Below are 18,244 nucleotides of genomic sequence, written 5' to 3'. Positions count from 1 at the left end.
ACATCTTGCCGGAGAAGATTCACTGCCCCAACTTTGAGCTCTAGTGCTGCTTTCAATTCGGTCATAGCCAGTCCCATTTTGGTCTCCCAGGCCACTTTCAGGTCAGTGATCGCAGCAAGGATCTCCTGGTTCGTGCCCATGGCGGCCGCGCCCCCAACGGGGGTTTTGTCTTTACTTTTGGCTCATTCCGGGCCCGCTGGTGTTCTGGCGTTTCGTCCAGCGTAGGTTGCTTGCACTTCGTTCTTAGAGGTTTGCTGGACATGGCGTCATGCCAGAAACTTGTAGGCGAGCCCCACCACTTATGGCTACCAGCCCCAGCGGGGTTAAACTGCTATTAGCGCCTGGGCCCAGACAAGCCACACAAGGGGTGTCTTGAAGCTACTTATTTGCTGCAGGAGTTGGTTGTGTCCTCCCACATAATAATGTGCGTTTGTTTGCATCTCTCGGACCCCAAGCTCCAGCCCCAGTTGATCCAGGCCTTCGGGCTTCTCTCCACAGCCTGCAGAGCTCACTCGGTGCTTTATCAGTTCAGCTTGCATCCTCCCAGGACCCCAAGGGTGCCGCAGCTTCTTGTCCAGTGGTGGTCACGTTTCGCAGAACAACCGTGTTCAGTGCCAGCGGGCCCCCCAGCCAGTCCTTGAAGCGGGCTTTGTCGTCCCAAGTGGTAATACAGGCTATTCTGGGCCCCCAAACCAGAAGCCCTGTCCCAGCAGCTTTACTTGCATCCACCACTATCTGTTTCTTCTGAGCGCATCACTGTTAGCTCCATGTCCAGCACCCGACCAGCACTGTTTCTAAGCATGCCTGCAGGGCTAAGTTTGCCTTTGTGTGTTGCAGCGGTTCCTTCTTTTAGGTGCGGATCTCAAACGTATGTGCTCACCTCTGCCTTCAAGCGTTCATCCGTCCTGGCATCCCACTTCTATGGGCATCCATGTGCAAAGCAGCAAGTGTCCGGGCCATCGCACCTCGCTAAATCAGCCTTGCTACAGTTGCAGCTGCATATCCGATTCCCCGCCGATAGCGCACCCACCAATGAGCGCTCTTGCCGGAGCCCGTGGATGGAAAAATGTAACCATCCAAACGGGCCCAGCTTCCTCTGATTCTGTTGGTATTGCCCTGCAGCAGGTGATCTACGCTCCAATTCTGCCGGCACTCGCCAGCACTGTGGGTCATCCGATGTAGTTACAATGTATCCAGTCATTTTCCAAATAAAATACATTTCCACTTGCGACTTTCCATTTTTCTATTTTTATATTTTCTTGAGTGCCAAAATAAATTTCCTTCACACTACGTGTCTTTTTCAAAATATAAATATATTTATTTCATATATTACAATGTGTCCAGGCCTGCTGCGGGCCCGAACCGGTCCTCCAGTTCTCCACGCACCCTCCTTGCACCCGCTGTGGCCTGGCTCCTTTAGTTGTGCGGCACCCGCGCGCTCACTGGGTCTGCCAGGCTACAAATGTAGCAGAGCCGCTCAGTCCAGCTACATGCGCACCTTCTGGTGTGCGCCCATGCCGGAACCCGCGAACGGAGACAAAGTAACACTCCGAGCAGGCCCGGCCTCTTACATATTTACACAGGGCACCACCTGCAGCTAGCGGTCTTCGCTCGGCTCCCGCCAGCACACGCCGGCGCTATGGATCTCCTATACTATCACTGCCTCCACATACAGTTCTTTCACCGGCCCGAAGTCCTTTGTTCTGCAGCGCATCAAGCTGCGGCCATTTTCCTTTTGCGTGTGCCGCGGGCGCTCGCACCCTATTCGGGGCTACAGCTGTCTCCTCCGAGCCAGCGGTCCACGTCCGATTGCAGCAGTGTGTGCTCCGCAGCTTCCCCTACTGGCCTGATGGTCAATATTTCAGCAAGAATTCACAGGATTATAGTCAGATCACCACGAGCTCCAGCAGCACACATCCTCCTGCATGACCTTTTAGCCACGCGGAGCAAATCGGTTTACTTTTTAATGGGTTCTTAGGATGCGTCTCTAGAGACTCACTGTCTCTTCTATTGTTTCTTCTGGAATGTCTTTTTTTTGTGTAGTTTTTTGTTCTTACTCTCGTTTTTACTATTTTTGTTCTATTTATATTATTTTGACTTCTAATTGTATTTTTGTTCATCAAAGCGCTCTGGGCCGTCTTTTTGAGTATTTATTTTACCCTCCCAAAGTGGATGTTATTTTTTCTGGTTTCTTATCACAAGCTAAAACCTCGAGGTATTATGTAAACATGCGTTTCGAGGGGATTGGGTCCTCCGACGTATTCCATATCTATGACAGTAATCACCACAGCTGTGCTGCTTCGGAAACTTTTTCGGCGTCTGCGTCCTGCGTCGATGACGTCGATGCGCCGCCGTCGAGGACCTCCTCCGACGTCCGACGTCATCCGATGTGATAAGTAGGACGCACGACGCCAGTAGCCTCAGTTCCGTTTTTTCCGCGAACGTGTTGCTTCGTGTTTCTCGGTTCTAGCCTCGACTCTTTGGAGTTCTGTTCTTTCTGGTTCTTCGAGCCTGTTCGTTTGTGAATATTCCTTCGCAGCGATGTCTTCCACTTCGTCTTCAACCCCGCGTCCGGGCTTCAAGAAGTGCGGGGTGTGTGGGTCCAAGATGTCGGTGACTGACTCGCACGACGCCTGCCTCTGGTGCCTCGGGGAGGCCCACGACACGGATGACTGTGTCGACTGCCTGTCGCTCACTTCCAAGGCCTTACGCGAACGTAAGAAGAAATTGTCGGTAGGTCGGGTGTCCAAGCCCCGGAAGTCGAAGTCGGCGGGGCTTTCGACGGATGATTCGAGGGGTGACTCTCCGCGTCATCGTCGGAGGTCTCGTCGGTCTTCTTCTAGGAGTCGGTCTCGCCACTCCTCTGCCTCTTCGAGGCGTTCTCGGAAGCGCCGTCACCGGTCGCCTTCCAGGTCCTCTTCCGAGGACTCTGCCCGGCACGTCGGTTATCCCACCAGCCGTGCGACGCCGGAGGAATGGGCTTCCTTCGGGAAGAAAATGTTGGCGATTCTTGAGTCGCAGGGTACTCAACCGTCCGCGCCCCCGAGTGGGGTCGGCCGTGTGAGGTCGAGAGACGCCGCTCGCAAGAGTGGTCGGCACGAGTCACGGGAGAGGTCCCGTTCGGACAAGGAGGCTCGTTCTCGCCGTACCCGTTCCAGGTCCCGGTCCTCGACGCGATCGAGACCGTGTGCACCTGTGATGTCTTCGAGGAAGACATCGACGTCTGAGGCGTCGTGGGCGTCGACAGGCTTTCTCGAAGCTCCGGCTCCGAGGAAGTCGTCGAAGCCGTCGACGTTCAGGTCGTCGAGGGACACGCTCGGGGCTCCGGCTTCGAGGGCTGTGTCGACGCCGCCGATATTGGAGGCGCTGCATCTGACGTCGACGCCGATTTCCTCGACGTCGACGCCGATCCTCTCGGCGCCGTTGCCGGTTTTCTCGACGGCGGCGCCGATTCGCTCGACGCCATCGACGCCTTTCGTGTCGGAGGTGCCCCGTGTCTCGGGTGTACCCCCTAGGAAGGCTCTGGCTAAGAGCAGGCACTCTCAGGTGCCTTTCCACCACTTGGATTATATTTCGGAGGCGGATGAGGATTCGGTTGGCCTGGTTCCTGATCAGGTGCCGGATGACATTGTCTCGGGCCATAGTCAATTTGACGATTTGAGGCAGTCGCTGCATGATGCTAGTGGTCTGGACACCTCTCCGGAGGTGGAATTTGGTCGGCCTGAGCCTGGCTCCCATGCCGATTCCTCATACCGGCGCCTTATGGCTAGGGTGTCTGAGTATCTGGGATGGTCTGCTCCCCCAGGGGAGTTTGTGCAGGATGATCTGACGGACATCCTTGATGTTGGTCCCCCATCTGACCCGGTTCTGCCATTCCATATGGCTTTACAGCGTAGGGTGGCGGCGGCTTGGACTGCTCCGGAGAGTCTCCCGGCAGTGGGCAGATCCTTGTCGCGGAAATACCGTCCAGCCAGTGGCGACCCCTGCTACTTGACCAGGCACCCCACTCCGGAAAGTTTGGTGGTGCAGGCGGCCACGGCCCCGGCAAAGCAGGCGTCGTACCCTACCATCCCTCCTGATAGGGACGACAAACGTTTTGATGGCTGGGCGAAGAAGGTGTTTTCTTCTGGTGGTATGGCGCTTCAGGCGGCCAACTCCATTTGTGCCTTGTCACGTTTCACGCACACTCTGTGGAACTGTGTTGCGTTAGCGGCTGAACATATTCCCGAAGGGGACGAACGGGATGGTTTCCTTGCTTTGGTCCAGGATGGTAAGGATGCCATGTGTGAGTCCGTTCAGTCGGGTTTGGACTTAGCTGAATGCGTCAGTAGGTCCATGGCGGCGAGCACCGTGATACGCAGGTTTGCGTGGTTGCGGAAGTCGGGGTTTGCTCCTGATGTGCAGTCCCGGCTCCTCAACATGCCCTTTGATGGTGAACATCTTTTTGGCAGCAAGGCTGACGAGAGCCTTGAGAGGTTGCAGACCTCAAAAGCTGCAGCGAAGTCGTTGGGCGCTGCAGTTCGCCAACCTCCGCCTTTTCGTCCTAGGGGACAGCAGTGGAGGGGTGGCTCCTTTCGCTATTACTCGTCCTTTGGTAGAGCGAGAGGAGCTGGCAGTCAAAGGGGCCAACGCAGGGGTACCAGAGGTGGACGACAGGGTACCCGTGGTGCCAAGGCCGCTCGGGCAGTTGCCTCTTTGCCCTCAGGTAACGCCGCAGCCGCTCCTACTCAGTCATGAGGCCTTGTCCCATGGTTCGCCGGTTGGGGGAAGGCTGGCGCAGCATCTTGTAGAGTGGCGTGCCATTACTTCGGATGTGTGGGTTCTGGAGATCATAACCCACGGCTACTGTCTTCCCTTTCGGCACAGGCCTCGCGACAATCCACCGGGGAACCTCTCTTTGAAGTGTCCGGATCCGCTCCTTGCGCAGGAAATTCAAGCCCTGCTGGAGAAAGGCGCCATAGAACTGGTGCCTGTAGCGGAGAGGAACAAGGGATGGTATTCCCCTTATTTTTTGATTTCCAAGAAAGACGGGGGATTGAGACCCATCATGGACTTGCGCGGTTTGAACAAACTCCTCAGGAAGGACAAGTTCAAGATGGTTACTCTCTCTCAAGTCCTCCAGGCCCTTCAGCTTCAGGACTGGTTGGTGTCACTCGACCTCAAGGATGCTTACTTCCATGTGCCGATCCATCCCAAGCACAAGAAGTACCTGAGGTTCGCGGTTGGCGACTCGCACTTTCAGTTTCGGGTCCTGCCGTTCGGTTTGACCTCCGCCCCGAGGGTTTTCACCAAGCTCATGGTGGTGGTGGCAGCGCATCTCAGGCAAGGGGGGATTCACGTCTACCCCTACCTGGACGATTGGTTGATCAGGGGGAGCTCTCCCGAGCAGGTCCTGGATCATCTGTCCGTCGCCTGCCACTCCCTTCACAGGCTGGGCTTCTCCCTCAATTTAAAGAAGTCCCATTTGACGCCAACGCAGAGGCTCCAGTACATCGGAGCAGTGCTCGACACTTCCCTGGGGCAGTGTTTTCCTCCCCAGGTGAGGGCTCTTCACATTCAGCAGATGGTGCGCAAGTTTCAGCATGCCCAGACGCTCCCAGCGTTCGAGTTCTTGAGGTTGCTCGGCCTCATGGCATCCTGCATTCTTCTGGTGCCAGAGGCTCGCCTGCGAATGAGATCTTTGCAGTGGGCACTCAAGATGCAATGGTCGCAGTCCTCCGGCAGGATGTCGGACCCGATTCAGGTGCCGCCCTCGGTCGCCCGGGACCTTCTGTGGTGGGCCGTCGAAGGCAACTTGATGAAGGGGGCTCCGTTTTGGCTTCCCTGGCCGGAGGTGACGATCGTGTCGGATGCATCCCTCACGGGATGGGGAGCTCATGCCAACGGGCTGACAGTCAGCGGTCGTTGGTCTCCGTCGGAGTCCAGACTCCATATCAATCTGTTGGAGCTGAGGGCCGTCAGGCTAGCCCTGAGGGCTTTTCTGCCGACTGTGCGAGGGAAGAATGTCCTGATCCTGACGGACAACACAGTGGCCATGCACTACCTCAACAAAAAGGGGGGGGCAGGGTCACTTCCTCTGTGCAGGGAGGCGATGCAGCTCGAGTTCTGGGCCATCCAGCAGGAAGTTTCGATCTCGGCAGTTCATCTGGCCGGAGTCGAGAACGTGACGGCGGACGCTCTGAGCAGGCAGAGCACGATCTCTCACGAGTGGGAGTTGGCTCAGGAGATTCTCCTGGAGATCTTCGCCCTTTGGGGGACCCCTCAAGTGGATCTCTTTGCCTCCAGTGTCAACCGGAAGTGCGAAAGGTTTTGCTCGCGGGAATTTCCTCCAAAAGGAGCCTTAGGAGACGCGTTCGTGGTGGAGTGGTCGTTCCCGCTGCTGTACGCGTTTCCTCCGGTCCCCGTCATCCCGCAAGTGCTGCGGAGGTTACGGAAGTTCGGTTCCTGGATGATCCTCATTGCTCCGGCGTGGGCTCGGAGGACGTGGTACCCGGACCTTCTCGACTTGTCCATCTGCCCTCCACGTCGTCTTCCCTACCGAGACGATCTGCTCTCACGGGAGGGGGGTCAGGTTCTCCATCCAGAGGTCGGATCCCTCAACCTTCACGCTTGGCTTCTGAAAGGTTGAGGTATAAGGATTGGGACCTCCCTGAAGACGTGATGGAGGTGTTGCTTTCGGCCCGAAGGCCCGCAACTAAGTCTCTGTACCTTAGATATAAGCAGTGAACTGCGCCAATTGACAATAATACAATAATAATTGAATTATGTTTTTAATTCCATTCCACAGCCTGACACGTGTTTCGAGCAAAGCTCTTTTTCAAAGGCGTTGAACCTTGTCCAAAGGAAACTTAATATTACTTGCGGTTGCAATAACCATTAATTAATTACAGCCTTCCGGCAACAACAATGTACAAAGAGAGAGTGCGCACTCTCTTTGTACATTGTTGTTGCCGGAAGGCTGTAATTAATTAATGGTTATTGCAACCGCAAGTAATATTAAGTTTCCTTTGGACAAGGTTCAACGCCTTTGAAAAAGAGCTTTGCTCGAAACACGTGTCAGGCTGTGGAATGGAATTAAAAACATAATTCAATTATTATTGTATTATTGTCAATTGGCGCAGTTCACTGCTTATATCTAATTTACTTCTTATCGAGGGTCCTTGGTCCGGGTTCCCTCACACTCTCATGTTGAACGCTGCCTTTTTAAACTTCTAACTCTTGTGCAGTTGCGCTGGTCGTTCACATAGGCCTTTGGACCATCTTGTTTACCGACTAAGTCTCTGTACCGTTGCCGTTGGCGTAAGTTCTGCGACTGGTGCAGAGTTCAGAATGTGGATCCTTTTGCATGTGACATCCCCATGGTTCTGTCCTTTTTGCTTTCTTTGGCCCACAGGGGCTTGCAAGTGGGTACCGTTAAGGGTTACCTGGCGGCGCTGTCCATCTTTAAGCGCTCATCTGAAGAATGTTCTTACTTTAAAATCCCTTTAATTTCACAGTTTCTGAAAGGGCTCACTAATGTGTTCCCTCCGTCGCCTTTCCTGGTGCCCGGTTGGGATTTGAACCTTGTTCTTAGGTTTCTTATGGGTGCTCCGTTTGAGCCGTTACATTCTTGCCCTTTGAGGCTGTTGACTTTGAAAACTGTGTTTTTAGTTGCGGTTACTTCCGCTCGCAGAGTGAGTGAGTTACAGGCACTTTCTGTTAAGCCACCCTTCACTGTATTTCACAAGGACAGGGTTGTCCTTCGAGTTCGTCCTTCTTTTCTTCCGAAGGTAGTGACGGAATTTCATTTGGCCCAGAAGATTGTTCTTCCGGCATTCTATCCTCCTCCGCATCCTGGTAAGGAAGAGGAGAGGCTCCATAGGCTTGATCCTAGGAGAGCTTTGAGCTTTTATGTTTCTCGCATGTCCCGGGTCAGAGTGGACGATCAACTCTTTATTGGTTACGCTGGTAAGCGCTTGGGGCAAGCTGTGACGAAACAGACTTTGTCCCGCTGGATTATTTTGGCCATCTCGGAGTGTTACCGCTTGGCGGGCAAGGACCCTCCGGCTGGCTTGCGGGCCCATTCTACCAGGGGCTTGGCTGCATCTACTGCCCTGCAGAGGGGTGTTCCTATTCGCAACATCTGTGATGCTGCCACCTGGGCTTCAGTGCATACATTTGTGCGGCATTATTCCCTCGATTCCATCAGAGGGCAGGATCTGGCCTTTGGCAAGGCGGTCCTTTGCTCTGCTATTTGATTGGCTATTCTAAATTTTGTTTCTAAATTCTTTCCCTCCTCCTTGATTTGGTACTGCTTTGGGAGTCTGTCATAGATATGGAATACGTCGGAGGACCCAATCCCCTCGAAGAACAAGTTACTTTCTTACCTGGTAACGTTCTTTCGATGGGATGGTCCGACGACGTATTCCATATCGCTCCCGCCCTGCCTTCCCCGCTGCAGAATTTCTGTTGCGTTTGCAGCTTACGTTCCGCAAGGCTTTGTGTCGGACTGGCAGTTGACTATTGTCACACGTTCTGGGGGAAAAAACTACAACTGAGGCTACTGGCGTCGTGCGTCCTACTTATCACATCGGATGACGTCGGACGTCGGAGGAGGTCCTCGACGGCGGCGCATCGACGTCATCGACGCAGGACGCAGACGCCGAAAAAGTTTCCGAAGCAGCACAGCTGTGGTGATTACTGTCATAGATATGGAATACGTCGTCGGACCATCCCATCGAAAGAACGTTACCAGGTAAGAAAGTAACTTGTTCTACTGATTGTTAGGAGTAGGATTAACAGAAAATCCTTACAGAAAAAGATCTCCAAGCCAATAGTATAGTTCATTAGACATTTCTTTGAAACTTCAGAATGAACTAAAGCAGTATCTCGACCAATCGTCACACTATTTCTCTGTGGGAGGTGTTCAAAGATACCGTGTGTACATCTGTATCACCTGGCTCATACAGGAATATGCACATTCTAATGCCGGGGCTCATGACAGATTTGGTAGATTAACTTAATCTGTTTTGTAAGAGTGTAGAAGTAGGAGACTGACACACAGGTGGCATTCTTTAGGCTATAGACTTTTTATTATGTTATGTTAAATAAAAGGGAAAATCCTACCTGATCCCATTGCTAAGAGGGGTTTCTTGCCTCAACCAAGTACTAAGGATTCTGTCCGGATATTTGTCCAAAACAAGTAGTCCACCATTGTGTGTCAAACCTATTCCTTCCCTTACACTCTAAATCAAGCTAAGTAAAGTGGTGATCTTCGTGTTCTAGAAGAATGGTTCCCTTCTTCGGGATGAAAAACCAAAGTTCACTTTCAGGTGATGAAAAGGAAAGGTTCTTCCAAAAGGTCAAAACCAAAAGTCTCACAAGCTCTCTTGGCTTGGCACTCCACCAACACACATGGAAGAAAGTCTTGTATCTTCAGTGTTGGGGGTGGGTGATGGCTCCCTCTTCCCCTAACCTGCCTCAGGTTTTTCAATACTTTTCAAAGCACCAGGATGAAGGACTTTCTTCTCCTGGCCTTTGCCGTGCGATTCACAGTGCCAGGGGAATTATTCCCTTCCCCTGGTCTTTCTTGGGCTTCTCACAATGCCAAAGAAATGACTCCCTTTACTTGTCTTCTCACACACTGTTCACAAACTCCACGGTGGGACTATTCTCGTCCCCTTTCTCCAACTCATTACATTACCAAGAGAATGATTCCCTTCTCTTGGCTTCTTTCACAGTGTTCATCAACACCAGGGGGAATTACTCCCTTCCCCTGGCCTTTCTCAGGCTTTTTGTGTCAAGCCCACACAGACTTGTGTTGGGCAGACATGGTGTACTCCCCTGCCAGGTACTGCCACAACGAAGATGCACCCTGGAGGAAGTTTTTCCCTTTCCCGAGCTTCCCCTGTACCTGCCAATATAGGTCTTTTCCCACTTCTTCCTCTGTCTTCTCTTTGGCCCCAGCCCTCTTAGTAGAGTCCCAAAGGGGTCTTACTTTCTCTCTAGGGCCCCCAGACCACCTTAATATTTCCCCACAAACTCTTAAATACTTTCTCTTATGGATGCAGGGTCCCAGACTTGCCTTTCTTCCTTGGTTTCGCTGATAGACTTGGTTTACTCTCCTGCCAAGTACTATTGTGCGACTCAAAAAAAATAACAACGATCCCATACCCTGTATTCTCTGCTTCTCTCGGCTTTCCACTATGTTCCTGGCACCCCAGCACCTTCACCGGCAACCTGCATACCTTTTATCATGGTCAGTGCCGTTTCCGGGTCTTCTTTGGTGATGCGGTCAGCTGCAGGGCTTCCCCAACCGTTGTGGTCCTTCTTTGGTCTACGGCACCTCTGCAGCGATAATTCTCCTTCGGGAAGCGGGGCTCTTCCTTTCCGGTTTTCAGGGACGCTGGCAGCTTCCCTTTCCTGGCTTGCCGAGCAGTTCCTCTGCTCTGGACCGTCTTGCTCCTGCCACAGTGTCCCGTTCTGCCTTCTACCTCTTTCCAGGACCGTGCTGGCTCTCGCTGTTCCTCCAGGGAGGGCGTAATTACACTTTCATGAGCCCCTCTTCTATTTTTATGCTTGCACAATGTCCATATAGACTGGGATGCTTACTGTTGTTCCACTGGGTGGTCTTCATGGCTCTGCACATCTTTGTGCCAGTAGAAGTATGATCATTCTTTATTGGGTTTGCTGAACTCTTCCGGGACTCTTCCTCAGCCCATTTTTTCAGCATACTTCAGACTAGTAGTCCATGCTCTTCCTCATGTCAGTGGTTCTCACAAGGGTTGGACTATCTACTCTACACAAACACATGGAAGTGTGGGGGACTAGTGAACTGTACCCAGAGAATGAGAATGAGGGAGGTTGGGGATGTAGTTTGGACATAGTGTTCTCCCCAGAAAGTTGTTCCTAGTCCCATAGCGGGGGGGGCGGGATCCCTCCTCATGCGATCCTCCCGCTGACTACCACCCCGAGGGGGACTATCTGGAAGCGTCCTCACCTCCCTGGCCTCATGGGAAGGGGCTCCCCCTAGGGGAGAGGGTACGACATCCGAGGATTCGCCGGTCTCCAGCCATTCTGCTTTTGTACTTGATTAAAGCAATATTGATTTAACTGATGATACTCTCTGGGTGAAGGACTTAAGAAAATGTGATTAGGTTTTGCTCCTCTATATTCAAAACAACCATAGTATCTCATTATAACATCCCCCTAACCTGGCTACAGTAGGTTTGCCTTTTACTCTTAAACCGTCAGTCTTCTGTTAAATGGAAACCGTTAGGATTAGATTTGTTTAGGGTGGATCCCTCTTTGTAGGCCCATGGAAGAGCCATGAGGCATCCACGCCCCTACATTTCAAAGCAATCATTTGAAGGATGGCAGGAGTAGATAAAAGGCAATACAAGTAAAACCTTCTACAGTGACACTAGGCAAGATCTCCTGATGGAACACTTTACTTTGCTCCTCTTGAGATGAAACATTGAATTTCCCAAGGTAAGTGTAGTGTCTCGATTCCTCTGAAGCGTGTCACTGAATTGTTTAAAGATAAATGTCATGATTCCTTTTTTATGTTTATTACAATCTCTCATGTAAACAGGTGCTCACACTTTGACTCTTATTCATGTTCTGATGAAGGATTATGGATTCTTTTTAGCTTGGCAGGAGACTTCTTGATGCTCTGGTGCTGCCTGCTCATTGTTCAGAGCCCCCTTCTATGTTATAATCGCCCTATCCCCAGCACTCTAAGGGCTTCACTTGACATGAGTTGCTGTGTTCGTTTTCTTCTTGCCATAGCATTTCTTAAGCGTGCATGCATCTGTGTACGTGTCTGTGTGTGTGGTGGTGGGTAGGGGTTAACTTGATTTTCACTTGGAGAATCTTGCCTGAATATTACATTTGAAATGGCTCATAACATTTGTATTACTATAAGAAGCCCAAAGATTTGGTGGCTAGCTTTCTGCCTAAAATAATGTCTCTTTAGCAAAGTTGTGAGCCTCAAACGCGCAAAGATTATACTGGTTTACTGAATTAGGTAGATTTTCAACGTTCTGAAATGTTTGTGCAAGCTTTAGAAATATTTTAATTTTGAAGCAGTTTATTTACAATAGATTTAACAGCACATGGATTCAATTTAGACGTCATAGAGAGTACAAAGCTTCAGTCCCGAAAAGTTAATTCAATTTCAATGTAAACCAAAACTGTTCTCTTTTCTTCCCCATCGTGTTCTTCCCACAGCTCAATGCATCTCCTATGCGGCATTCCTACACCTCAAGACTTCCAAGTCCCATCATCCGCGCCCAGAGCCCTTTAGCCTTTTTATTTAGTCACTCGGACCCTCTGCAAAAGAAAGAGGCTGGCTGTCCCAAGAGCCAGTCAGCTGACAGCCTGTCCTCCTCCACCCGCTCAACTGGCCGTAGACAGCTTCCTGTCATTCCTGGTGGCAACAAGTTTCCCCCTGTAATTCGCATATCAAAAGCACAACTCCAGCAGGTGAATACATCTATGTTGTCATGAAATGTCCAGAGTGTGTTGCTCATGAACAAAGGTGTAAAGTTGTTGACGTCATTGTGTGAACATTTCTATGTGTGAATGATTAAATACAATCCTAATGTTCAGCAAGTTCATGAGCTCTTCACTGCATGGAATGGTGAAATCTTCCTGCTCATTATTCATCCCACTGCTTATAGGGGGCAGTTTGCGGATAGGTTAGACTTTGGTGTCATTGATCTCCTCCTCCTACTCTGGTCTCTGCATGCTGCAAGTGTGTTCTAATGGCTCCTCCTTTTTAGCTATTGTACAGCCGTTATCGGGTTATCTCAAGTGAGTTGCTCTTGTTGTGTTGAGTGCCTTTGCTTTGTCAGCTGACTGTATGTTTTAAGCCTGCTGCCAACCTCTTGCTATATGGGAATACACCAAGGCCAAACTGACTTTGTGTCTCAAGTCTTGCATGGGTCCTTATCAAATGTGATACTGCCCTAATATGTTCTGTTACCTTGAATTACTTTTCTTAAACTATGCTTTAACCTTTGTTGCAGAGGCTACTTCTCATATTACATAGTCTAAGCCCTCACCCTCATATTGGCCTAGCGTACAGTGTGGAGCTTCCACTCCACCACCTCGGTTGGTACTAATGGATCCTTGAGAAGCAGATCTTTTACAGAGCCAGCTATTTATAGAAGTGGCCGATTCAAAGTCGTCTTTGGGGAACCCCTCTCCATATCTTGCAAATTTGTGCTTTGCTTGCCAGATTTAAAGCCCCACGCATAAAGGCCTCTCCTTCTGAAAAGTCAGCTAGATCAATGCAAGTGCCATGCAGGATGACTGCCCCTGCTTGGAGCATTACACCACTACCTACCTCGAGATATCAAATTGTTCACCGGGTCTTTAAGGAGGCAGAAATATCCAAATGTCCTTTAGGTATTTGTTAGTGGCTTCTCATCCAAATCATGCTACCCACTATCCTTTATTCTCCCAGTCGCAGCTGTGAATAGCGAATAATGTACATTATCCTTTCAGGGAAATCTATGTCTGCTTTCCGGGGTGTTTCTTGCATAAACAGGATTGTCGTTTGCAAATTGCACTTTTTTTTTTTTAAAGGAGACATTGCTTCACCATCGAGTGAAGACACTAGAACTCAGGTATTTAAGCCACAGAGTTTTAAAAATAATGTATATATTTCTTTTTATTTATTGGACCTTTGTATGGCGCCTATACACAAGTGTTTCCATGTTCCACGAGACAAGATTGGGGGGTGGGGCGCAGACGTGAGAATAAAAAGTTATATTGTCCTTGTGACAATCCTACAGTCAAAATAGAAAATTAATAAAGTACAGGACAGTGAAAAAATGTCAATGCTTTTCAAGAGTACTACTTTAGTTTTGTCCTATTAAACCATACCGTTCCTCTACTACACAAGTTAATCCTTTGACCACTCCTGTGTCATACTGCACATTACACATTTATCATATGTGTACTATGAGGGGGACCAACATGCTTTGCAGAGAACAATGTATAGTTCTTGGGGTTTAATGTCATACTACTGCATACGTATTGACTGGTCTAACCATGACTACTTTTTATTTGTGGAAAAGTTAAAAATTATACCTTATACAATTTCAGTTTTTCCATTCACAATTTCCAATATAAAATGAATTGTACACAATTACAAATCCAAGTTAGATCATTATCATCCATCCTGGAGAGCAAATATGAGCCTTGTTAAGCATCGGTCAGACAGCTCAGGCTGGGATACGTCTTCTCACCCCCACTGTACCTCCTCTTCTGCCTCTCTATTAAATGAATTGCTTAGCTCTCTTCTGTTTTTGATCTTCTTTGACCGCTCTACCTGGCACAGTCATAAAGAGGACCTGTATTAGTCAATAGCTAGATGTGATTTGTTTGGCTACTTAATGTTTATTTGGGATTTATTATAACAAAACGTGAAGAAGGTAAATGTAAAGAACAGACAAGATGGCTCCTCCATTAATACAGCTTTGGCATAAATTCTATTCTGTTCCAGTACAAACAAGCCAAAGGAAAGTTCTGTTACTGTCCAATTAAATAGATCAAAGAAAATTAAACCGTAACCGGCTATGTCCCCCTGATGGCAATCCTCTGGGGATAGATGGGGCTGATTGGAATCATTCTGGGTTGGGTTCAGTCCATCCTGCACTACTTCTCAAAATCTGGCTTTTGGAATGTTCTCCTTCCCGTTGCCAATGAAATTTGACAAGGAGTTGGAGCAGAGGTCTGCACCCTGCAGCGCTCCAGATGTTTTGAACTATGCCTTCCATGGTCCCTCGCCATTATGTATGATGGCAATGGCTGGGTCTAATGGGAGTTGTAGTCCAAGACATCTAGAGCCAAAGATTGCAGACTCCAGTAAAGGTCGCCAAGCTTAGGCCCCACAACCTCTGCTGGTCTTTGGTTGTTAGGCTTAGTTGGACGGAGAGCCTTCTAGCCTGAGGGTATTCTGTTCAACACCCAAATCCCCCTTCTTGTTAATTTCCGTGCCCTTCCACCATGCACTTGTAATGGGTCCCGTCCTCTATTCCTTTCTCTCCTCCACTCTAATGATCTTTCGTCTGAGCTCCTTTAACCGCCACGTCACTGTGCCATCATTTGTACCTCCTCCTGTCCACAATGGTCCACCAAGTTCATGTCTGGGGTTCTTTCTTTATCTGACTCAGCCAGCATCGACGTGTCTTCCACGCCTCTTTTCTCAGATGACTTTACCACCACCTGTTCCGTTAGTTCTATGTGATGTTTCCGCATATTAAATGCCAAATACAAAAAAGACTGAAAATTTTATTTTTTCCATCAGATTTTGTGCGGCCTTCAATATGTTGAAATATGACACTTCCATGACCCCAAATCCCCACCCCCTCGTGTGCTGGTGGATTGCCTGAAAACCGGGTGGTTTAACACCTCCGAGCTCCCCTTTCCTCCTCCTCCACCACCATCTCCCTTTCCCCACCCAAAGCCTCCCTCCTCTCCCACCCCCACCAAAAGACACACTAACAGAGCCACACAAACCTGCACATTAACCAGCTCCTTCGCTTCCTAACCTCAAACATTGCTCACAAACAGCCAAACAGACATACACAGAGATGCAAAAATCACACACAAAAACAGTTATCGGTCATTTCTGAAATCGTTTTTTAGTAATAGATTTCTTCACTTAGTACCATTCTGTCAGCTCTCTCTCTCCTGTTGATGTTTATTCACTCCACAAGTGCAGTCCTCCCCCCTCCGCCTTTCCACCTCTGCTCCCTCCATACTCCCATACCATTCTTCCCAACTCCTTTGCTCTTTATAGTGACCGGGCCCCTTTTCCCTGGCCCTTGCCAAAGGCCTTGAGGCGTGGAAGATCATTGTGCTTGGGTTGCGATTGGTCTGTTTTTATATACGGGTGGCATTCTACTCATGTTGTGGGGCGACTGTGATGCAGGATAATGTATTAATCGTATTGCACATCAGAAAATCTTAAAACAGCAGAAGGAAATGACCCCAATAGCCGCTGGAGAAACTGTGAAGGAAAGTTACAGCCAGATTTTAGTTCCTTGGGTGACACCAACTGAACACTGGCTGGAGTAATGCGCTCTGTGCTCCCTCCAGCACAGTAAAAATGCAGATATAATTGTGGTAGCTATGGCGAACCAGAAGGAGGACTCTGAGGACAGTGGGCCATGAGTTAAGGTTGTTTATTAAAATAAAAGAAACATGAAAAATGCCTATCTACTATGAGAGAAGTGCCTTACCTTCTAAAACCAAACTAAGGGTGCTCATCGGAGTCCAAAATAACTATTTCCGAGTCCAAATACTACTTACTGGTCCTACCACTTCAAAAGAATCTAACTAAAGGGAAAAAGGGAGGCTTGAACAATAGCCTCAGTATGGGCTTCTGCCTTGCCCAACTCATAGATTACTTATTCTCAGTCTCTAAATTCCTGTGGGATATAATGGCACACCTCAGTCTTTCTTCCTCCCTGGAAAATAACTCTTCTTATTTTACATTTCTTAGAGTTTCAACAGAGCAGCAGTCATTTTGTCACACTTACTGATATAGCATATCAGGGAATTCCTTTAGCCCTTCGGTCAATGAGAAAACTTTAAACTGAGTGGATTGGGGGTTTGTTACGCTCACCTGGCTCCCACAGAGGCGTCGGTCTGAACTGGACAGCTGCAGTCTCTGCCAATGTGACGCGTAGGGTCGAGATGACGGACTGGACTGGCCCACCTAGCTTCGTTTGCTTGGCCCGTAGGAATATTCTTCTGTAAATGGAGAAAGGGAATTAACCACCCTTGTGGTTGAGCGTAAATCCTCCCAGCCCCGCTGTTCTCCCCACAGATCACCTTCGATGTCCCCTCTTATAGTCTCACCTGTTGGTTTGAAAAGATGAGCTCTCCATCCTGCATTGAGCGCAGGGGCGCGTTGATAACCAGTTGCTTCACTGGCTCGAAGGAATTGGTGAGTTCCAGAACAATTTTGACTCCGAAAAGTATGTAATTCGTAAGAGTTCACATGTCTGACTTTCACTCTTGTCCGATTCCTTGCAGTTTGCAGCTTGACCCCAGCGAAGAGCTCCTCGTGGTAGCTGACGAAGTTCAGGTAAGGATTTGGCTTATCCTACACAGTTCAATAAAATAAGGCCAGAATGTAACCTGTGTCTTGCTCCTTTATTCAGGTGTGGAGAGAAAATATGAAGTTCGGGGAATAATGCCTCCGGCGGTAAAATTAGGTAAGTCTATTGTGGTGAGAAGAGTTCCCCTGGTTTGTCCCTTCGTCTCACCTTGTTGTCCTTTTGTTCCCCTTAGGGGCCGGGGTACGGCGAGGATGCAATGGAGACTGCGCCGACCCGTGAAGAGGAATAGTACCCCCGGCGGTAATCGGGTAAGTCTATGGGGGTAGTTACTATTGCCTCTGTTTATTCCCTTGGCTCACCTTTGCTGTTCTTACGTTCCGCTTAGGTGCCAGAGTGCGGCGGGAACGTGCAGAAGGATGCAGTGGATCGTGAGGATGCTGCGAAGGCCGGTGGGTTCAGCGCGGCGCTGCAGCAGGTGAGGCGGCACGCATAAAATGCTTCTTTCTTCCAGCTCGAAGGCGCGGTGGATCCGGAATTGAGGTAAGGATCGAAGGTTCTGCTCTTATTCTAACCTCTTCTCCTTCTGTTCCTCCCTTTTTCTAGGAGCTGCAGACTCGAGGCGGGCGTGGCAGAAGAATGGATGCAGGCTTGCAGACACGGTGAGTGTTACGCTGCTGGATGCAGAATAACGCGAAGCGTGTGCTGCTCTTCGGGCGTGGTTTAAATAGCCCCCAAAGTAGTCCCAGGTAAGTATTCCTCCCCAGCCCCACCCGAGTAAAAAATAGTCCCTAGGTAAAATAGTCCCTTCCAAGCCTCATTTGGCTTGGAACTCTGCAGCATGGTCTGCATCAGGTAAGCTCTACTCTATGAGCCTGGCGCCTATGGTGCCAGGACTGACTCTCCATATGAGCCTGGCGCCATAGGCGCCAGGACCGCACCCAAACAGCCCCTAGCAGGGGTTTTTGGGCTGGCTCAAAATAACTTGATGCCTGCTTCCGGGGTTGCTGGACCTGGTCTGGTTCCCCGGAGGTAGGCATCATGACAGTTTCTTTCTAAGGTTTTTCATAACTTTGGCTTTGGTCCGAGACTGACAGTTTTTCGGAAGCCAGTTACTCCTGCCCCCAAAATAGAATAAAGATGGACAACCTAATTTCTGCTCCAGAGACATCAGTTGGACATCATGA

At 49.6% G+C, this 18,244-nt stretch overlaps 1 protein-coding gene across 5 annotated transcripts in view; it reads left to right on the top strand.

Moving 5' to 3' along the window:
• TTBK2 (tau tubulin kinase 2) overlaps window positions 1-18,244 on the top strand; it is a 1,138,589-nt gene that overhangs the window by 998,283 nt on the left and 122,062 nt on the right. For 3 of the 5 annotated variants that reach the window (XM_069638661.1, XM_069638660.1, XM_069638659.1), the window contains exon 15: window positions 12,211-12,465. The exons of the other annotated variants lie outside the window; for them this stretch is intronic. In XM_069638661.1, the coding sequence (XP_069494762.1) occupies window positions 12,211-12,465 (255 nt within the window). The remainder of the gene's footprint in view (window positions 1-12,210; window positions 12,466-18,244) is intronic. 5 annotated transcript variants of the gene reach the window in all.

The sequence above is a fragment of the Ambystoma mexicanum genome, chromosome 14 (genome assembly GCF_040938575.1).
Source record: "Ambystoma mexicanum isolate Mex_15411 chromosome 14, UKY_AmexF1_1, whole genome shotgun sequence".
NCBI lineage: Eukaryota > Metazoa > Chordata > Amphibia > Caudata > Ambystomatidae > Ambystoma > Ambystoma mexicanum.
The sequence above is the reverse complement of the archived record's forward strand: the minus strand, read 5'-3'. Positions and strand labels throughout refer to the sequence as shown.